This window comes from Saimiri boliviensis, chromosome X (genome assembly GCF_048565385.1).
Source record: "Saimiri boliviensis isolate mSaiBol1 chromosome X, mSaiBol1.pri, whole genome shotgun sequence".
In the NCBI taxonomy this organism is placed as follows: Eukaryota; Metazoa; Chordata; class Mammalia; order Primates; family Cebidae; genus Saimiri; species Saimiri boliviensis.
In genome coordinates, this window is record NC_133470.1 from 12,534,242 (window position 1) to 12,557,400 (window position 23,159).

Genomic DNA, 23,159 nt, shown 5'->3' on the forward strand with positions numbered 1-23,159 from the left:
AATGTTGTTATACTTAGAGGTTTCTCCATGATCTTAAGTCTCTGTTGTTTACAGCTTTCCCTCCTCTGCCCTCCTTTCCCTAGGTTATTAGGTTCCTGCAACTTAGTTGGGAACTGTTCAAGATTTCAAGCTAAAGATGGTGGTGATGAACAGCCTGAGGGTCATTCTTCAAGCATCTCCAGGCAAATTGCTGTGGAGAAAGTTCCAGTTTCCAAGATTCATGCCAGCCAGGCCCTGCAGCCTCTATACTTGTACTTACAAAACCCGGAACCGAGCCTGTGAGTACACCACTTCCTCAAAGAGAACAAAAAGGGCTCCAGCCTGAGTGACAGCGCAAAATCTCATATTTTAGAAAAAAAGAAGAGAGGGAGCAAGTGCATAAGAGCAAAAAAACTTGTCTACACCAATCACACTTGATAAACATTTGTAGCTATGCTGTCTTTGGTTTTCCAGCGTAGGATTTTATGCCTTATGAACTATGAGAATAACTGTTTACTGATTCATGAAAGTAATTGTAGAATGTTCTTTCTTGACTAATTTTAGCATGTTAAAATGATGTCATGCAGAAACTGGATAAGAGACAGATCCCAGTTTTTAATATTTTGGAACCTGTTATTTATTATTTCTTGGTAACAATTGTCTTTTTTTCCTTTTGAACAAAAGTTAATCCACAGACCACAGATTATTTCTGGGAATCTTAAGTTTCTGGAAATTGCATGTAAATGTTTGTAAACGGTTTACTAGTTTCAACCTTCTGGAATACTCTGTCCTGGATTAGGAATTACAGAGTTAATTCTAGCTGGCCAGTTTACAAGTGTGTGCTCTGCTGTAAGGATGGAAGACTGAGTGAGGCAGGAAATGGTCCTCTGCCTACTAAATGCTGGTAGCACCCTCATGAAGTTATAACAACCAAAAATGTCTGCAGATATTGCCCAACACGCTCTGTGTGACTGCCCTAGAGAGGGCAGTTGAGAGGATAGGAAAGGATAATGTATGTATTTGTGAACAGATAACTGAGTTACTGGAGAGATGAATTGACTAAGCATTATCATTAAGGAGGAATTTTACATGTTTTCTATTATTTACAAAACATTGGCACACAGTTTTCAAATGTTGGACTGCACTGAGGTGTAGGTTTCTCCACTTTTGTGTTTATTTTCTTTGACACTATCTGCACATAATAAAAAGACTGGATAAGAATGGAATGCTTGTAAATTAGTAATACTAATCTAGCTACATCCAAGGGCTTGAAACTGCTCCACAAATATATTTTCAGTGTAAGTTTATTTTGTTTCCTTCAACATTGACTGTGGTCTTTTTCAAATAAACGGGCCAGGGCATAATAAATTTCTGGTTGCTGGGTGTGGTTTCCTACGAGCATGCCACATCCTACCGAGACTGGCTTGTTCCGAACACTGGCACTTTGTGGTTTAGGGTTTATATTGGAAAGTATTAGTTTTGCTTTTTTTTTTTTGACAGGAAGTTGAAATTAAACGTCCAAATCCGGTATGCTTATGTAGTTAGGAAAGTTTGCTGCTTTTAGTGCTGACAAAAAAGCAAAAAAACAGTAGTGGCTTCAGGAGGGGCAGCTTTACTTAGTGAATTTCCCACAACAAATGACATGTTATTGTTTCTAAGTTACTAGGAAAAATGGGACAGTCACCATTTGATTTCGTTTGTGGCATATTACACTGTTTCCAACAGGTTTCCCTGGTTGCCTCAGGGAGAATATTATGGTCTTTGCTTCCCTGGGCCTTTGAGCAGATTCTGTTTCTGTCTGGACCCTCATGTGCTCAATTGTAAAGAGGGTTCTCATTGTTTCTGACAGCTCAGTACCTCAACAGAAGGCCAGTGTACACTTGTGACTAAGAATGACCCAAGATTCTTGAGGGTTAGAGAAGATGACGTGTTGATGAATAAAGCCAAACTCTAAAACATTTGAAGAGGTTCATTCTAAGCCACATATGAGTGACTGTGGCCCACGATACAGCCAAGAGGTCCTCAGAACACATGCCCAAGGGATTGGGTTACAGCATGGTTTAGGGAGACAGAAGTTACAGCAAGCTATACATTGTAAGGACAAAACTGATTTTTTTTATCTTGCCCAAATTTCTACCTAAGGGGTCTGGGGAGTCATGCCCTACAAATCATAAATTCTCACCAGGTGGATTTTATTTAACCCTATATATCATGATTTACTTTCCAACCTGACTTTGGCATAACATTACGAAACATTTTACTCCAAAACATGTTTCTTTTCTATATTTTGAAATGGCCCTGCAAAACTGTTCTGTGGGGGGGAAAATTTGTATCTATAAAGAATCTCTATTAACATAGCTACATCTTTTTTTTCCAGACCCTCCCAATCTTAAAGAGATTAACTAAAATCTGAATAGGAAATATTTGTCATCTATTGTCCCTAAGGGCAGCCACTATAAGACTTCAAAAGAACTTTGGTCCCCATAATCTTTATATTAACCTGAACGTTCCCTTTCTACAAACCCCAGGTCTTTAGACTTACTCAACCAATTTTCAACCAGAAAATGTTTAAATTCACTTATAGTCTGGAAGCCCCCGCTCCGCCCTCACCCTGGATTTGAGTTGTCCCACCTTTCTGGACCAAACCAATGTATTTCTTAGATGTATTTGATTGATGTCTTATGCCTCTCTAAAATGTATAAAACCAGACCACCTTGGGCACATGTTCTCAGGACCTTCTGTGGGCTTTGTCACAGGCCATGGTCACCCATATTTGGCTCAGAATAAATCTCTTGAAATATTTTACAGAGTTTGGCTCTTTTCGTTGACAATTGGTTTGACAGGGAAAGGTAGGACATCTATAAGCAGGTGCTTACAAGTCATAAGTAAGTGGATTTTTCTGATTAGCATTTGGTTGAAAAAGTTAAGCTTTGCCCAAAGAGTTGAAGTCAACTGGAGTTAAGATAAGAGAGGGTTGTAGAAGCCAAGGTTCTTGTTATGTAGATGAAGCCTTACAGTAGCAGGCTTCAGAGAGATTAGATGGTAAACATCTCTTATAGGACCTTAAAACGTGTCAGATCTCTCCTGGATCAGGAAAAGACCTGGAAAGGGACAGGCTTCTCTACAGAATACACATTTCTCCCACAAGGGATGGCTTTGCAGGGCCATTTCAAAGTATGTCAAATAAATATATTTTGGAGTAAGGCCAGGTACAGTGGCTCATGCCTGTAACCCCAGCACTTTGGGAAGCTGAGGCGGGTGGATCACCTCACCTGAGGCGGGAAGCTGAGGTCAGGAGTTTGAGACCAGCCTGGCCAACATGGCAAAACCTCATCTCTACTAAAAATACAAAAATGAGCCAGGCGTGGTGGTATGCGACTGTAATCCCAGCTACTCAGGAGGCTGAGGCAGAAGAATCGCTTGAACCCAGGAGGTGGAGTTTGCAGGTGAGCTGAGATCATGCCATTGCACTCCAGCCTAGGTGACAAGAGCAAGCTCTGTTCCCCCTCGCCAAAAGAAATATATTTTGGGGTAAAATACTTTGATTTCTTTCAGGGCCCGCTATCTGTCATGTGATGCTATATCAGGGTCAGGTTGCAGGTAGATATTTTATTGCTACAAAGAGTCTGTTATGTCAGTCTTATGATCTCTGTTTGAGTATTAATGCTGGTCAGTTGTGCCTAAACTCCGAAGGGAGGGGGTATAATGAGGCATGCCCAACCTCTTTTCCCCTCATGGGCTGAACTAGTTCTTCAGGTTTCTTTGGGATCCCCCTGGCTAGGGTTGGGGGAACCGTTCAGTCAGTTGGGGAGCTTGGAATTTCATTTCTGGTTTGCATGTGGGAAGTCCTTAGCTAGTGCTGTCACACAGTGAGGACTCAGTGTTGGCCACTACTTCTAGTACTACAACTGTTACCATTATCATACGCTCAGTGCCTGCCTCAGATGTTTAAATCTGACCATTATAGAGCAGATGAAGCAGAATAAGGAGCGAATGAAAGTAGGAGGTTGTGGCAAATTCAGAAAGCTGCATTTCAGGTCAGCGCTGTGCCCTGTGCTCATATCTTTGCTCCCAAGGCTCTCCAGAGATAATCTTTGGCTGTCAACTCAAATTGCTGTTTGCTGTTATCTCAGGTAGCAGACAGTAACTGTTGATAGCCCTAACCTTGGACACTTGTAATATAATAAGGTAAAGATAAAAGCCTATACCTATTATCCAGTGTGGAAATGAAATCAGTTTCCCTTACTCATCATCTGGTGAAATTTAGCCTAATGGTCACATAAAAAGATTTAGGCATGAGATCTTAGACCATAGGAAAGTGCATTTAATAATTCTTAATTTAATAAAATATAAAGAATATAAGGTAGAATGGAAATGATACTGATTTGTTATTCCAATGATTTTTTTTTTTTTTTTTTTTTTTTTTGAGACGGAGTTTCGCTCTTGTTACCCAGGCTGGAGTGCAATGGCGTGATCTCTGCTCACCGCAACCTCCGCCTCCTGGGTTCAGGCAATTCTCCTGCCTCAGCCTCCTGAGTAGCTGGGATTACAGGCACGGGCCACCATGCCCAGCTAATTTTTTGTGTATTTTTAGTAGAGACGGGGTTTCACCATGTTGACCAGGATGGTCTCGATCTCTCGACCTCGTGATCCACCCGCCTCGGCCTCCCAAAGTGCTGGGATTACAGGCTTGAGCCACCGCGCCCGGCTTTTTTTTTTTTTTTTAAGACGGAGTTTCACGCTTGTTGTCCAAGCTGGAGTGCAATGGCACCATCTTGGCTCACTGCAACCTCCACCTCCGGGGTTCAAGCAATTCTCCTGCCTCAGCCTCCCAAGTAGCTGGGATTACAGGTGTTAGTGCACGCACAGCTAATTTTTTGTATTCTTAGTAGAAATGGGGTTTCACCATGTTAGCCTGGCTGGTCTTGAACTCCTGACCTCAGGTGATCCACCCGCCTCAGCCTCCCAAAGTGTTGGGATTACAGGTGTGAGTTACTGTGCCCGGCCTATTCCAATGATTCTCAATGTTCATGATCTCCCTACTTTTAGAAAGAAGAGAAACATGTTAGGATAATAGGAACTAAAGAAGGCAGCACTGTATAAAATGTAGCCACTAGGTTGGGCGCGGTGGCTCACACCTGTAATCCCAGCATTTTGGGAGGCCGAGGTGGACGGATCATGAGGTCAAGAGATTGAGACCATCCTGGCCAACATGGTGAAACCCTGTCTCTACTAAAAATACAAAAATTAGCTGGACGTGGTGGCGCGCGCCTGTAGTCCCAGCTACTCCGGAGGCTGAGGCAGGAGAATCACTTGAACCAGGGAGGAGGAGGTTGCAGTGAGATCATGCTGCTGCATTCCAGCTTGGTAACAGAGCGAGACTCTGTCTCAAAAAAAATAAAAAAATGTAGCCACTAATCCCATGTGGGTATTTACATGTAAATTCATTAAAATTAAATTCATTAAAAATTTATAGCTACATGTGCAAAGATCTTAGTATACTGGACATTTCTATCATCAAAGAAAGTTCTATTTGACAGCAGTAATCTGTATCATAACTGTACTGTGTTTGAAAGTTATTCTATTCTTTCTCCAATTAATTTTGAAGAATACAAATAAAGCCTGGAGATGAATAAAAAGCTTGTTTTGCAGTATTTTCACAAAGATTTCTGATAGTATAGACTCAGGAAGCCCCTAGATGATCTTTTATTAACATACACACAACCTTGAGAAACAATGAGCTGATTAAGAGCCACTTAGAATTACATTAATGGCCTCAGGGTTATCTTCAGCTGCTTGGGACTGACAAATAGCCCTGGAACTGATCACCAGGAAATGTGGTCTTTAGTCTCCTGTGCTGATAACTGCACGTGTATCCTGTGGCTAATGGACTCGGCATCCAAGTGCCTTTTATAGCCCTGATGATGCTCTAACAAGGCAATTTGTGATTTTACGATCATCCTCAACCAAGTCATACAGAGGGTCCCTGTGTATACACCCATCACTGCATTAAGGCCAAGGCTTACATGAATGGTCTTCAGTAACATGAGGAAGTAGCACATCCCTCATAAAAAGGGCAGTCCATAGCAAGGGACCAGAAAAAGCACACAAGGGTATAAGGCAACGATTTCCAGTAGATAAATAATGTAAGCCACAAATACGAGCCATATGGGTAATTCTATATTTTCTAAATAGTCTAGGTACAGTGGCTCATGCCTGTAATCCCAGGAGTTTGGGAGGCCAAGGTGAGAGGATCGCTTGAGGCCAGGAGTTTGAGACCTGCCTGGGCAGCATAGCAACACCCCATCTCTACAATAAAATAAAATAAAAATATGGGTAATTCTATATTTTGTAATAACCACATCTTAAAAAGTATAAGTAAACAGATTAAATTAATCTGACTAATATATTTTATTTAACCCAACATATCTAAAATATTATCACTTTAACATGAAATGAAAATAAGAATTATAAATAAAATGTTAATATTGTTTATTTTGTACTAAGCCTTCAAAGCCCCTGGTATTGTACATTTATTTAGTGCACTTCAATTTAGACTAGCACACAGGGACAGTGCTACCATATTGGGGAGCTCAGGAACAGAGAGAATAGGTGTTGAGGAGTAAGAACAGATGAAAGATGCTTTATTTAAGGTGGGACTGTCAGAGTAGGGGCTTGAACTGACCTTGAAAGCCTGGCAGAATTTTAAGGAACAAACGAATAACAGGTAGATACGATTAGGTGAACCTAAGAGGTGTTCAGGGTAAACCAGCATGCCTGGTAGAGAGATGGTGCCTGCGAGGTAAAGGTAGGGAGACTTCGTATCAATTTGTTTGGTTTTCTGTCAGTAAAATAAGCATTTAGTACCTACCTGTGCCTTGTACCAAGTAAAGCGCTGGAGACTGTAGAAAAAGTGCAGGACACAGATCTCATGGGCTTGCAGTTGACATAGGCCTGTTGGGCACATAAAGCAAACACAGATTACACGAGGAATGGTTGGGTGCTAAATAGTGTGAAAGCAAATTCAGTGTGTGTTCAGAAAAAGCAAAGCTCTGAGTGGTTGGAGAATAGGTCATCAGGGAGATAAGACTTGAACTAGAAAAGATTTCTGTAAGTGTTAAAGAGAAGGAAGGGTTTCTAAGCACAAGCCAAAGTGGGAATAAAGGCCGAGCGTGAGGGCTCATGCCTGTAATCCTAGCACTTTGAAAGGCCAAGACAGGAAGACAGCTTGAGCCCAGGAGTTCGAGACCAGCCTGGGCAACATAGTGAGACCCTACCTCTACAAAAAAATTTATTAAAATTTTCTTTTTTTGAGATGGAGTCTTGCTCTCTTGCCAGGCTGGAGTATAACTGGTGGTGTGATCTCAGCTCACAGCAACCTCCGCCTGCCAGGTTCAAGAGATTCTCCTGCCTCAGCCTCCCGAGTAGCTGGGAATATGGGCGCATGCCACCACGCCCAGCTGATTTTTGTATTTTTAGTAGAGACGTGGTTTTACCATGTTGGCCAGGATGGTCTTGATCTCTTGACCTCGTGATCTGCCTGCCTTGGCTTCCCAAAGTGCTGGGATTATAGGCGTGAGCCACTGCACCCACCCCATTTAAAAAATTTTTAAAAACCAAAGTAAACATAAACTTGTGTAGCTAGGCAATTATAAGAGGAGTAGCATGCTAGGGGGAATAGCATGACAAGAAAATGAACTTAGGAACACCAGAGTTTGGGAAGAATGAGGAAAATGAGATTAGATAAGTGAGATGGGTTCTATTTTTTTCCCCAGATCAGAGATCATGATCAGAATCTTCAGGATCAACTTCTAATCAGCTTCTATATCAGCTTCTAATCACCTCCAGTGAGATGGGTTCTAATAGGAAAACCTGGGCACTGAACATGGAAGTTACAACTTGATATACCGTCTTTGGCACAGGAGCAATGTGACCAAGGTGCTTATTTAGAAAAATTGCGTAGGGGCAGAACTCAGGAGTAGAGGAGAGTGAGAAAAGAGGAAAAGCAACCAAGAGGCTTTGTGTGAAGTCTAGGGTGTAGGGTTCTGAACTAGGCTGCTGTTCTGGGCAAGGTGAAGAAGAGACAAACCTAAATGATTCTTAAAGAAAAATAATAAAGTAAAGCAAAAAGGAGAAGCAAACTGTCTTATTCTGTGTGGGCTGCTATAACAAAGTGCCTCAGACTGGATAATTTATAGAAAACAGAAATTTGTTGTTCATAGTTCTGGAGGCCACGAAGTCCAAGTCCAAAATCAATGTGCCAGTAGATTCAGTGTCTGATGAGGGTTCTCTCTGCTTCCAAGAATTTGCCTTCTGGCTGCATCCTCATGTGGTGGAAGGAGCTCAGGAGCTTTCTCAAGCCTCTTTTATAAGGGTGTCAGTCCCATTCATGAGGGCTCTGCCTTCATGACCCAGTCATCTCCCAAAGTCCTCAGCTCTTAATACCGTCACCTTGAGTAGGATTTCAGTGTATACATTCTTGTTTTGGTTTGTTTTTTGAGACAGGTTCTCGCTCTGTTGCCCAGGCTGGAGTGCAGTGGCGCAATCTCAGCTCACTGTAACCTCCACCTCCCCGGTTCAAGAGATTCTTCTGCCTTAGCCTCTTCAGTAGCTGGGACTGCAGGCATGAGCTACCATACCCAGCTAATTTTTTGTATTTTACTAGAGATGGTGTTTTCCCATGTTGGCCAGGCTGCTATCGAATTCCTGACCTCAAGTGAGCTGCCCACCTTGGCCTGCCAAAGTGCTGGAATTACAGGTGTAAACCACTGCTGCCTGGCTAAGTTTTGAGGAGATGCATACATTGACAGCATATGACAGACCTTCCCAGTGATGCTCCTCATCTTATTCCACCCACAAGTATTGAACGAAAGCCAGCTGGCTTACAGAGCACTGAGGAAGGCAGATAATTAGGCACATATACATATAATTATAACTGCACTCATGTAATAAATGTCATGAAAGAAAAATCAGAATGCTATAATTTAAAAATTATAATACGAGATGATCATATTATAAGAGAGTAGCCAGAGATCACTTTTTCAAGGAGGTGACAGTTAAGCCCAAGACCTAAAGATAATGGGAGCCAACACTGAGCCGAATGAGGGGTAATTGATTTCTGTGGAGGAGGAACATGAAGAAAGGGACTAAGGCAGGAATGAGCTTTCCATATTTCAAGGGCTGAAGGAAGGACAATGCCAAAGCTGGGGAAATAGGCGGGTGCAGTGAACTGAATGTTCATGACCCCTTAATGTTTGTATGTTGAAATCCTAAACCCCAAGGTGATGGTATTAAGAGGTGGGGCTTTGGGAGGGGGGTGATTAGATCATGAGTGTAGAGCTCTCATGAATAGGATTAGTTCCCAATATAAAAGGGACCCCAAAGAGCTCCCTCATACCTTCTACCATACGAAGAAAGCAAGGAGGCTATCTATGAACAAGAAAGCAGGCTCTTGCCAGACACGCAGTCTGCTGGTGCCTTGGTCTTGGACTTCCCAGACTCCAGAACTGTGAGAAATAAATTTCTCTTATTTATAAGCCACCTAGTCTTTCTGTCATATCAGCCTGAATGGACTAAGACAGTGCTAAAGCACAACATAAATCAAACCTAGGACTACGCATATAAACAAGAACTAAAATCAAGCACATCCTCAACATGGAATCTTCTGCAGGGCTTTTGTTGTCCATCAGCTACAAACTATTGACACCTTCTTAATGACAGCATGCCTTTGTTAATGCAAATCAGGATTGATACAATCACTATCGCTCTTTCATTTTCTCTATACAAGCGGAACCTGAAAATGAAGGTTCTGTTAGACCACTTAATCATCTTCCTATTTTTGAGATAAAATATGAGCAACTACCAGTAAATTGTTTTGATCTGGTTTTTGCTTAAATGGAGGAAAAGGAGCAGAGGAGGAGAGAACAAAAGTGTTAGTTTAACTTGAGTGAAACAAGCCCTTGACAAAAAGTTGGCTTCAATAGGGGGATAGAGACCAAGGACTACCTCTCCCCGCAGTGGTTGGATGGTCTAGCCTAGATGGTCTAGTTTAATAAAGGAAGACATGGGTAGGATGAAAGAAAACCTTCTGGAGGCTGAACTTGTAAACTGAAGGGTATAAATTGATCATGGCATTATGGTCATTAAAGAGCAATTGAAGGAACAGGCCCAGTTTTCTTGGGCTGGTATTGGTATGGATGTGAGTGTTGATACTTCCCATTTCATGAATAAGATGGGGAACAATTAAGGGTGACCAAGGCATCGTCTTAGGGGCCTGATCACCACTCCAGTTCTTCCCTATTTTTCACAGGAGACCCCCATTGAATGGCTTTGAAGAGTGTGGATTCTCAAATTATCAGCCATAGTCTGGGTGTCTCAGAGGGGCACTTGTGTAGTCTCTTTGTGTCAGGAATCTTTAAAAACAGAATCAGGACCTTTCAAGAAGTTTAAAAATTAACACAATTTGAATCATTTTTCAGATCATTTTAATCCTTTCAAATCATTTAAATTTAAGCTTTTATCCCCACAATGGCAGTTGGATACATTACACGACATATGTTTATTTTATTTTTTGTTTTTGCTTTTAAAAGAGGTGTTTAGATGAATATGAATCCAAGTGTTTGGGCGGATATAACATAACCAAATGTAACAGAAATGTAAGATCATCTTTCCCTCTAAGATGAAAAATACGGTATATGATATTTTATTGGATAAAATTACTAAACATTTTTAGACCTTGAGGTTGTATATTTTATGATGTTGGCTGTTGCATAGTTGCCATGATTGCTTTTGCAAATTGTTGATTTCTTTCTTTTTTAAAATTTCCATTTTTATTTTACATTCAGGGGTTATATATGTAGATTTGTTACAAGGGCATAGTGCATGGTGCTGAGGTTGGGCTTCTTCTGATCCTGTCACCCAGATCATGAACACAGTATCTAATAGGATGTTTTTCTTTTTTTTTTTTTTCTTTTTTGAGACAGAGTCTTGTTCTGTTGCCCAGGCTGGAGTGCAGTGGTGTGATCTCCGTTCACTGCAAACTCTGCCTCCCTGGTTCAAGGGATTCTCCTGCCTCAGCCTCCCGAGTAGCTGGGACTACAGGCACGTGCCACCACACCTGGCCAATTTTTTGTATTTTTAGTGGAGACAGAGTTTCACCGTGTTAGCCAGGATGGTCTCAATCTCCTGACCTCATGATCCATCCACCTTGGTGCTGGGATTACAGGCGTGAGCCACCGCGCCTGGCCTAATAGGATGTTTTTCAGAAGGGCATATGTTTAATAAGATACCACAGGGCAACAAAGAAGGAGGAAGATGTGGCTCCTGCCCACAAGGAATTTGCATTCTAATTAGATTATGACAGTATAGGCCTGATTCTCTTTCAGATATGCCAGTTCATGTGCATTTTCCATTTTAGATTTCTGAAACAGAAACTTCTTGTTCTTTAAATTAAGTTCTTGTTCTTCACAAGTTGTTTTATACTAAGGAAAAAAACAAAACAAAACATTGGGTTCAGATCTCTCCAGAGATGAGAGTACTGCATTATATGAAGAAATAGAAAGAAAAAAGGAGCTTGCGTGCACCTTTAACCTTTAGACCAGGGTTTCTCAACTTTGGCCCTGTTGTCATTTGGGTCAGGATGGTCCTTTCTTGTGGGAGCCCATCCTGTGCATTGTAGGATGTTTAGCAGCATCCCTGGCCTTTATCCACTAGATGTCACTAGCACCCTCCCCCAGTTTTGCCATCCAAAAATGTCTCCAGACATTGCCAAATGTTTTTAGGGGACTGAATTGCTGTCTCTGTTGAAAACCACTTATTTAGGCACTCTCAGGAGAGCTCTTTGTCTGTATTGCTGGAACACTTTTATAAATAAAACAAAACACCAAGGTTAAGATATTGACTTCCGGCCAGGCGCAGTGGCTCACACCTGAAATCCCAGCACTTTGGGAGGCCAATGTGAGTATATCACCTGAGGCCAGGAGTTGAAGACCAGCCTGGCCAACATGGCAAAACCCCATCTCTATTAAAAATAAAAGTCAGCTGTGTGTGGTGGCACCCACCTGTAATCCCAGTTACTCGGAAGGCTGAGGCAGGAGAATTGCTTGAACCTAGGAGGTGGAGGTTGCAGTGAGCTGAGATCATGCCACTGCACTCTAGCCTGGGAGACAGAGTGAGACTCCATTTAAAAAAAAAAAAAAAAAAAAAGATATTGACTTCCAGATTTCAGCAATTACGGAAGGAAGAGGATTATCTCTGCTCTGTTAGAGTAAACCAGAGGCAGGTTTCTGCTTTTTTATGGAGGAGGATGATGCTGCCATACACGGGGGATTTGACTAACAAAACAACTACATTAGTCTCACCCTTATTCTTAATGGTGGGGCGAGATGCAGAGGGTCGTTGGTGGTGACTTCTCTCAATTCATGTTTCCTCTAGTTTTTCTGTTGTTCTTGATTCTACCCATTCATGGTACTTCTAAGGACAGGGAACTGGACCACCCCAAACTGATATACACTGGTTCTACTCATCACACAAGGGGATCTCAACAGACCTATCTGTCTTATCAGCAAGTCTGCTGATACTTAACAGGGGCTTGCTCCAGAGACCTGGTGCTTGACTCTGTGGAAGAAAATCAGCATCAGCAATGTCATCAGTGCCTGTCGGGGTTGAATTGTATGTGTACACCTTAATAGATAATCTCCACATCCCTGTGAAACACTGCGACCTCCAGGGACCTTAGCAATGCTCATATTCTACCCAGGTTTTGCAGGATGGCTGCCTGGTCCTCAGAGTTTGCTTACATAGGAGGAGAACTCAACTCGGCACCCACAATTATGTGGGGTGAGCATCTTACAGGATGCAGGCTACGCAAGCCTTTATTTCTACCAGCCAACCAGTTAGACACTGACAATACTTGATTGAATGTTTCCTTTCCAAAAGTTCTCCCATTTCCTTTTTTGAAAATAAATGTGTTATTGAAAATTGAGTTAATTTGTATTTAAAGCCACTTTGGGGAGTTGGGGGTTGGGAAGTTCTCAATGAAAAGAACTCATTTATGAATCCCTATTTCCACATGGCACTAATCTCCATGCATTTTACTATTATCACAGGACTGACTGCACTTGGTTTAGGTGAGCCTAGTAAGCAGACTGAGATGTGTTGGTTTTGCAAGTCGCCAAAATGCTCTTCCTCTGCCAGGTGCTCTTTGACCTATTTTAGTCTATTTGATTAAGCCCCTAAATAGCTGTATTGGTCAGGGTTCTCCAGAAGCAGAACCAATAAGGTATATAGATAGAGAGATGGATGACAGGGGTTTTATTAGTGGAAATTGCTAACACAATTATAGAGACTGAGAAGTCCCCTGATAGGCCATCTGCAAGCTGGAGACCCTGAGATATTAGTAGTATGGAACAGTTCAAGTACAAAGGCCTCAGAACCAGGAAAGCTGATGGTATAACTCTCAGTCTGAGGCCAAATGCCTGAGAACCCAGAGAGGTGCTGGTGTAAGTTCTGAGGTCCAAAGGCTGAGAAGCCTGTAGCTGTTATCTAAGGACAGGAACAGAAGAGTGTATCTAAGCTCCAGCAGATAGATGGACACATTCAGCTTTTCCATGTATTTGTTCTCTCTGGCCCCCCAGCAGTTTGGATGATACCTGCCCACATTGAGGGCGGATCTTTCCCATCTAGTCCACTCAGAATTACATGATAGTCTCCTCTGGAAACACCCTCAGAGACACACCCCAAAATAATGCTTTACCAGGTTTCTAGGTATTCTTTAATCCAGTCAAGTCAACACCTAAAAGTAACCATCACAGTGGCTAATTCCTAAGGCTTTTAGTTTCTATTTGGGCAGGTTCTCCAGAAGTACAGTAGACAGGCTTTTTTTTTTTCTTTTTCTTTTTTGAGACACGGTTTGGGTCTATTGCCCAGGCTGGAGTGCAGTGATGCGATCACAGCTCACAACAGCCTCGACCTCTTGTGCTCAAGCAATCCTCCCACTTTAGCCTACTTGGTAGCTAGGACTGCAGGTGTGTACCACCACGCCTGGATAATTTTTTTTTGTATTTTTTGTAGAGACAGGGTTTCGCCATGTTGCCTAGGCTGGTCTTGAACTCCTGAGCTGCAATGATCCACTCACCTTGGCCTCCCAAAGTGCCGGGATTATAGGAGTGAGCTACTGAATCTGGTCCAACAATCTTGATAAAAGCCTGACCTGCTTTCTCCTAGTGCATCCACTCTGGGAGAGCATGGACCTGGTTCCTGCGGGCGATCGACAGTCACCCATCAACATCCGGTGGAGGGACAGTGTTTATGATCCCGGCTTAAAACCGCTCACCATCTCTTATGACCCAGCCACCTGCCTCCACATCTGGAATAACGGGTACTCTTTCCTTGTGGAATTTGAAGATTCTACAGATAAATCAGGTGAGAGCAAGATCTGGTGGTCTTGTAAGGAGTTAAAGAAACAGTGTCATATTAATATGGACACATCAAACTCTCTTCATGATAGTATTGACCTCTTTGTGAGCAATGGCATGGAACTCATTGATCTTAACTTTTTGAATGTGTGAAAAAAATTCCTTCTAGTTTTTAATGCATATTTCTTCAACTAGTATAGGTAGTATTTTTAAATAATAAATATCTCTCTCTCTATGTATAGATTTTATAGTTGTGTAGAACATAGGTGTGAAATTGGTTTTGCCAGAAATTTATTTTGTATGTATATATAGAATGTGCACGAATTTTCCTTTTTGTTGACTTTATAAGAATTTTTTTCATGAAAGTAACATAGTTTAATCAGATTTCACTTACCAGACTATAATACACTTGAAATGAGGCAAAAAGGATATTCATGTGTGCATTAGGTTACAAAGACTAGTCATATATTAGAGAAATGAAAACTAATCATCTGGTAATTTTGTTAAATAAACAATGTTACCTACCTAGTTTAAAAGAAACACAATTGAAAAGGGTTTTTTAAATTTAAATATTATATTGATTTTTAATCTTCTTTTTTTTTTAACCATCCTGGATACAAACCAATGTTAATGACTTCAAAGTTTACCTGAAACTTGTAGTGTCTATGGAAGACAGAAGATGGTTAATTTTGTGAATATTTCTTCTTTTCCCCTTTTTTTGTTTGCTTGTTTGTTTTACTGCATTTGATGATGTCAAATAGTTCAAATTAGTCTCAAAATGATTATTATTTGAAGTAGTTTATCTAAAGTAGTTATCAACCAGTGGTAGTTTTGCCAGCTTTCCCCCATACCCCTCCACAGGACTGGGGACACTTGGCAACATCTGGAGGAGTTTTTGGTTGTCACAACTTGGGAAATGAAATTAGCATCTAGTGTGTCAAAGTCAGGAATGCCGCTAAAGCTCCTGCAGTGCACCAAACATCATTAACCAAGAGTTATCTAGCCTCTGGTACCAACAGAGCTGAAGCTGAGAAATCTTGATCTCAAGGAAACTTGTTTTCTCTCATGAATGTTAAGAAATGAGTCCATAAAAATGATAATGATGCTGGGTTTGGTGGCTCGCACCTGTAATGCCAGCACTTTGGGAGGCTGAGGTGGGCAGATCATCTGAGCTAAGGAGTTTGAGACCACCCTGCGCAACATGGTGAAACCCCGTCTCTACTAAAATACAAAAAGTTAGCAGGGTGTGGTGGTACATGCATATAATCTCAGCTACTTGGGAGGCTGAGGCAGGAGAACTGCTTGAACCTGAGAGACAGAGGTTGCAGTGAGCAGAGATCACGCCACTGCACTCCAGCCTGGGCGACAAAACCAGACTCCGTCTCAAAAAAATTTAAAAAAAGTAAATATTCACTCCTGCATTTATCCTGGCTCTGAGTCTGAACTGTGTCTTTGTTTTCTTCATATTTTCCTAGTGATGCTCTGATACTTAGACATGGCACTCTGGCTCAACTACAAACAGACTGCTCCTCCAATGGGCTTAATCTCTCTCTGGATTTCTCCCTTGTGATATATTTCTCTGCTGTGATTCAGGAGGTAGTTGAGTCTGTGTTTAAGGGTTTAGGTGTCTTCATATCCCTGACTTTCCTTTCTCCCCCATGGTACAACACAGCCCCCAAACCCTGAACATCTTACTTTCATATCTCAAAGTAGGAAGAAATTGTTCTTTTTCCTCCCAGACTCATGGGCATCTTTCTCTCTCTCTCTCTCTCTTTTTTTTTTTTTTTTTTTTTTTTTTGCATAAAGTTATTTATTTAAATTTTATATCTGTAAATTCACAGGTTGATATGTTTCAATATATTGTTTCTGATTCTCTTAAAATAACTAATTATACAAGTAAAAACCTTCTTGTACCACATAAAGCCATTTCAGGTGGATGCAGTGGCTCATGCCTGTAATCCCAGCATTTTGGGAGGCCAAGGCGGGCGGATCACATGAGATCAGGAGTTCGAGACCAGCCTGGCCAACATGACAAAACCCCGTCTCTACTAAAAGTACAAAAATTATCTGGGCATGGTGGTGGGCACCTGTAATCCCAGCTACTCAGGAGCCTGAGGCAGGAGAATTGCTTGAACCTGGGAGGCGGAGATTGCAGTGAGCCGAGATCATGCCATTGCACTCCAGTCTGGGCAACAAGAGTGAGATTCTGTCTCAAAAAAAAAAACAAAACAAAAACCATCTCATGTGCCATCAGCGGTATATGATCCACGTTTTGGGAAACATTGTTTAAGGCCATCTGGGTCTGTTGATGGACTAGCTAGTGAAGGGAGGAATAAAAATGATAAGAAACAAAAATGATACTGATATACATTATTTTTAAAATAGATGTAAGGCCGGGCGCGGTGGCTCAAGCCTGTAATCCCAGCACTTTGGGAGGCCGAGGCAGGTGGATCACGAGGTCAAGAGATCGAGACCATCCTGGTCAACATGGTGAAACCCCGTCTCTACTAAAAATACAAAAAATTAGCTGGGCATGGTGGTGCGTGCCTGTAATCCCAGCTACTCAGGAGGCTGAGGCAGGAGAATTGCCTGAACCCAGGAGGCGGAGGTTGCGGTGAGCCGAGATTGCGCCATTGCACTCCAGCCTGAGTAACAAGAGCGAAACTCCGTCTCAAAAAAAAAAAAAAAAAAAAAAAATAGATGTAGTGGGTAAAAGTTGAGATTAGTTTTGTTACATGGATATATTGTGTAGTGGTGAAGTCTTGGCTTTTAGTATACCCATCATCATGCATCTTTCTTAATTTTCCCAAAACTCTAGAGTGTGCCCCCCTTCTCAACTGGAAGTCCATAACATTACATTGTTTATAAGGATTCCAAAAATCTTCAAAACAAGAAGCTAAATTCCTGTGTTCCGACTGTCTGGTGCTCTCTTGTGAGCTCCCCCTTGGGGCTCTACCGTTATCCCTGCCAGACATAAACTAATGGGCCAACCCAGTCTATAGGATACCAACTCTCATCCATTTACTTTACATGCATAGCAATCCTTTTGAATTCTCAACCCCATCTAGGGCCCTAGCAGCCTGCTTTCTTCTGAGAATCCTAGGTATTGGTTAGCTTTCTAAAGCCCTTAACAGTCTAGGGACTGTCTGTTTCCAATATATCGTTGCTTCATTGAGTTGGAAGTCTTAGAAAGTTGCTTAATGAGTTTCTTAACCAAGTGACTTGAGCCCAAGAACTTTCAGGGCAAATGGTTGTTTTATTTTTTAGTCCTCTCTTTTTCTTTTAGACAATAGATTCTAGAATTTTTTTTTTTTTTTTTTTGAGACAGGATCTTGCTCTGTTGCCCAGGCTGGAGTGCAGTGGCATGATTGCAACTCACTGTCACTGCAGCCTCAACCTCCTGGACTCAAGCAATCCTCCCATGTCAGCCTCCCTAGTAGCTGGGACCAGAGGCATGTGCTACAATGCCTGGTTAATTTTTTTTTTTTTTTTTTTTTTACAGTGTCTCACTCTGTTGCCCAGGCTGGAGTGCAGTAGCATGATCTTGGCTCACTGCAACCTTTGCCTCCCGGGTTCAAGTGATTCTCCTGCCTCAGCCTCCTGAGTAGCTGGGATTACAGGCACATACCATCATAACCAGCTAATTTTTGTAATTTAGTAGAGATGAGGTTTCATCATTTTGGCCAGGCTGGTCTCGAACTCCTGACCTCAAGTGATCTGCCTAACTCGGCCTCCCAAAGTGCTGAGATTATAGGCATGAGCCACTGTGCCCGGCCCTGGCTAATTTTTGTATTTTTTGTAGAGACAAGGTTTCATTGTGTTGCCCAGGCTGGTCTCATATTCCTGAGATCAAGCGATCCTCCCACCTCAGCCTCCGAAAGTGCTTGGATTACTGGTGTGAACCACCAGGCCAGGCCTCAAGAATTCTTATCTACCCATTTGCATGAGTAATCTCAGATGGAAAACAAGCCATCTGTGTTTTCATCATAATAGCTTTTTTTAGATACCTACAAACCCAACCAACTAAATCACCCCTTGAACCTATCTTCGCTAGGTGTGTCAATCTCACACTTACAAAATATGCAAGAAAAATTGTAGAGTATTTGCTAATTTTTCTCTTGTTTGGTTAGAAAGAACTAAAACTGATAGCTCTTTTAAATTATGCTTTAATAATTATTTTCTTTAAGATAGCATCAATTTTTAATAATTACCTAATTTTCTTTCTCTCTTTTTCCACCTTTCAGTGACTGCCTCTTATTTCCTGCTTATTCTTCACTGCTATTTCTCCATGTTGTTGCAAAATAATCAATAGCATGCAGAGGAAAAAAGAGTGAATGAACATAAAAAATAAAAAGTGAAAGAAAGTAAAGACATTCTAGAAACAAAGAAAGGCAAGAAACAATTCTAGAAAAGTAAAAACCTAATAAATATCAATGACTATACATTTCAAAGAAAAAAAAACCATAAGAAATGCTGCCATAGTGTGCTTTATGAGGATTGGAAGAAAGTTCAAGGAAAACAAGCTGGGGAAGGTATGTGACAAAAACATTATACCAGTCCTTTTGGGATGCAGCTAAAGCAGTGCTTAGAGGGAAATTTATAGATGAAAATGCCTATAATAGAGAAGAACTTTCTCAAGTCAGTATCTCAGCTTTCCACTTTAAGAAACTAGAAAAAGAAGAACAAACTAAACCCAAAAGCAAATAGGGAGAAGGACATAATAAAGAGCGAGCAGAAATCAATGAAATCAAAAGTTGGTTCTTTGGGAAGATCAACAGAGTTGACAAACTTTTAATTAGGGGAGACCAAGAAAAAAAATAAAAGAAGACTCAAATTACTAAACTCTGGAATGAAAGAAAGGACAACATGAACTACCTTAATAGGATTATAAGAGAAGGTATGTGAACATCTCATACTACTGTCCTCTGCTGGGTGTTGTTTGGTATTTGGTTCCCCTGAGTAGGACACCATTACTGATTTTTTTTTTCCTTTTTTTTTTTTTTGAGATGGAGTTTCGCTCTTGTTACCCAAGCTGGAGTGCAATGGCTCGATCTCAGCTCACTGCAACCTCCGCCTCCTGGGTTCAGGCAATTCTCCTGCCTCAGCCTCCTGAGTAGCTGGGATTACAGGCATGCGCCACCATGCCCAGCTATTTTTTTTTATTTTTTTAAATTTATTTTTATTTTTATTTTTTATTTTTTTTTGAGACGGAGTTTCGCTCTTGTTACCCAGGCTGGAGTGCAATGGCGTGATCTCGGCTCACCGCAACCTCTGCCTCCTGGGTTCAGGCAATTCTCCTGCCTCAGCCTCCTGAGTAGCTGGGATTACAGGCACGTACCACCATGCCCAGCTAATTTTTTTGTATTTTTAGTAGAGATGGGGTTTCACCATGTTGACCAGGATGGTCTCGATCTCTTGACCTCGTGATCCACCCGCCTCGGCCTCCCAAAGTGCTGGGATGACAGGCTTGAGCCACCCCGCCCGGCCCACCATTACTGATTTTAATGAGTTCATATAAGAGAGTCGAAATACTGTGGGGAAGGGCACTAAATTACACCTGAATGATCCCTGTCAATTATCATCTCCTCTGGAATTCCTCTTATTGGCACTGTCAACAGGCATTAAAGAGATGGAGAGGTGAGTGCCTTTGTTCTCCTCCTCAGGGTGCTTCCTGCTCCATCCTGCTTCCCTGACTTTACACTTCTATGGGGCAATGCCGGTGAACCTAGTAAGAATGCTTTCACAAACATTTTAAGTTCTCCTTCCCTGTTTTTGATCCTACGTTTACTTTAAAACACACATACACAGTTTAAAACACACATACACAGTTCAATGATTTTCAAAGGAAATTTACAGAGTTGTGCAACCATCACTATAATCTAATTTGAAAACATTTCCATCACCCCAGAAGCATTCCTCATGCGCATTTCCTGCATTTGCTTTTATTTGTATGGGTTCTGTGTATTTCCTTTCTCTTCACTATCCCTTTCTCTGCGAGCTCCTTCTTTTTCACAAAGAAAAGCAAAAGGAGAAAGTGAATATTACAGATTGCTTACCACAAGTCAGACTCTCTGCTACATGTTTTATATTTGTTATATTATTATTATTATTATTATTACAAATTTAATCCCTTCTCATCTTCAAGCATGGAAAGAATAAAATATCAGGCCAAGCATGGTAGCTCACCCCTGTAATCTCAGTGCTTTGGGAGGTCGAGGTGGGTGGATCACTTGAGGTCCGGAGTTCAAGCCCAACTTCGCCAACATGGTGAAACCCTGTATCTACCAAAATACAAAAATTACCCGGTCATGGTAGTGCACGCCTGTAATTCCAGCTTCTTGGGAGGCTGAGGCAGGAGAATAGCTTGAACCTGGGAGTTGGAGGTTGCAGTGAACTGAGATTGTGCCACTGCACTCCAGCCTGGGCAACAGAGTGAGACACTATCTCAAAAAAATAAAAAACGAAAGAATAAAATATCGACAACCTCAAATACATAAGTATATATTTATTTGATATGTGTTATGACTGCCTGCTCTCCAGTTGACCATCTCTGTCTACCTGCCCATTTCTTTGTTTCTTTTTTTCTATAGAGACTGGGTCTCACTATGTTTTCCAGGCTGGTCTCAAACTCCTGGCCTCAAGTGATCCTCCCACCTTGGCCTCCCAGAGTGCTAGGATTATAGGTGTGAGCCACTGCTGGGCCTGCCCCATTTCTTAATGACTGTATTTCCTTCTTTCCTCCATTCGTCTGCCCCAACCAACCCCACCATTTTCCTTTAATATTGTTGAGGTTGCCAGTGACATCCCAATTAACGAACCTAACAGCCACTTATTTCTCTCTCTCTCTTTCTTTCCTTTCCTTTTCTTTTCTTGACTAATAAGAAATAGGGTCTCACTATATTGCCCAGGCTGGCCTCCAGCTCTTAGGCTCAACCAATCCTCCTGTCTCAGTCTCCCAAAATTCTGGGATTACAAGTGTGAGCCACCATGCCCAGCCTGACACTATTTTTTTAGTTTATGGTTTCATTCAGATATACTAAGTGCCATGCCCTGTGCCAGGTGCTTGGAACAGAAAGAGGAAGGATAGATGATCTCTGCTTTTAAAGGAGTTTACAGTCTGGTGGGGAGACAGACATTAGAGAAGATGATGCCAATGCCAAGTGCTTTCCTTAGTGCTATAATGGAGGTGTGCATGTAGTAGTGGGAGAAGGCGTCCTGGTAGAGGTGACACTTGGGCCATCCATGCAGAAGTGGAGCTGTGAGGCAGCATGATGCTTGTGTTAGATATTGCACAAAAGCAAGTCCAAAGGTAACCAAGAGCCAGTTTATGAAGAGTTTTGCAGACCATGCTCATAGACTGGGAATCTGGGCATGGCTTTGCTGGGTGCTGTGGCTCTGGGTCTCTTGTAGGGTTGCGATCAAGCTGTCAGTCTTGGTTGGAGTCTCATCTCAAGGCTTCTCTGGCAAAGGGTACTCTTCCAAACTCACTCAAGTTGCTGTTCACAGGGTTCATTTTCTCTGAGGCCCTTCAGTGCTGGGTGGCTGATGGCCAGAGGCCACCTTCATTTATTTGCCATGTGAGCCTCTTCATAGGGCAGCTCACAACATGGCCACTGACTTCATCAGAGCATGCAAGCAAGCAAACTCAGAGAGGGTAAGCAGGATGGAAACCAGAGTCTTTTCGTAATCTAATCCTGAAAGTGGCATCCTATCACTTTAGCCCTTAGAAGCAAGTTACAAGATCCAGCTCATATTCAGCGGAGGTGATTACATAAAGTTGCAGAACCCAAGAGATGGAGATTACTGGGCACCATCTTAGGCCGAGGTGAGTGGATCACCTGAGGTCAGGAGTTCAAGATCAGCCTGGCCAACATGGTGAAATCCTGTCTCTACTAAAAATACAAAATTAGCTGGGCATGGTGAGTGGTGCCTGTAATCCCAGCTACTTGGGAGGCTGAGGCAGAAGAGTCGCTTGAACTCAGGAGGTGGAGGTTGCATAGAGCTGATATCACGCCATCGCACTGCAGCCTAAGTGACAAGAGGGAAATGCAATCTCAAAAACAAAAAGGAGTTGCAATAAAGAAAGAGTTTAATGCGTGCAGAGCTGACTAAATGTGAAACCAGAATTTTATTACTCAAGTCAGTTTCCCCCAAAATTTGAAGACTAGGGTTTTTTAAGGATAATTTGGTGGGTAGGGGGCTGGGGAGTAGGGAGTGCTGATTGATCAGGTCAGAGATGAAATTATAGGGGCTCAAACAGGTTCTTCTTGCTGTCTTCTGTTCCTGGGTGGGGTTGCAGAACTACTTGTGCCAGATTACTCGTCTGGGTGGCACCAGCTGGTCTATCAGAATAGAGGGTCTGAAAAATATCTCAAATACCAAACTTAAGTTTTACAATAGTGATGTTATCCAGAGGAGCAATTGAGGAGTTTGGGGATCTTGTGGGCTCTGCCTGCATGACCCCTAAACCATAATTTCTAATCTTGTGCCTAATTTGTTAGTTTTATAAAGGCAGTCTGGTCCACAGGCAAGGAGGGGTTTTGTTTCAGGAAAGAGCTGCTATCATCTTTGTTTCAAAGTTGAACTGTAAACTGAATTTCTCCTACGCTTAGTTCGGCTATGCCCAGGAATGAACAAGGGCAATTTAGAGATTAGAAGCAAGATAAATCAGATATCTTTCACTGTCATAATTTGCTCACTGTTGTAATTTTTGCAAAGGTGGTTTTATAATGACACAAATGGAGGGTCTTTTCCTACAAAATATAT

At 41.9% G+C, this 23,159-nt stretch overlaps 1 protein-coding gene across 3 annotated transcripts in view; it reads left to right on the forward strand.

Annotated features, from left to right (window-relative positions):
* The window catches only part of CA5B (carbonic anhydrase 5B), a 60,085-nt gene that overhangs the window by 19,071 nt on the left and 17,855 nt on the right, over positions 1 to 23,159 (forward strand). For all 3 annotated transcript variants that reach the window (XM_010336650.3, XM_003920347.4, XM_074392266.1), the window contains exons 2-3: positions 84 to 278; positions 14,203 to 14,400. In XM_010336650.3, coding sequence (XP_010334952.1) covers positions 137 to 278; positions 14,203 to 14,400 — 340 coding nt within the window. In that variant the 5' untranslated portion in view covers positions 84 to 136. The remainder of the gene's footprint in view (positions 1 to 83; positions 279 to 14,202; positions 14,401 to 23,159) is intronic.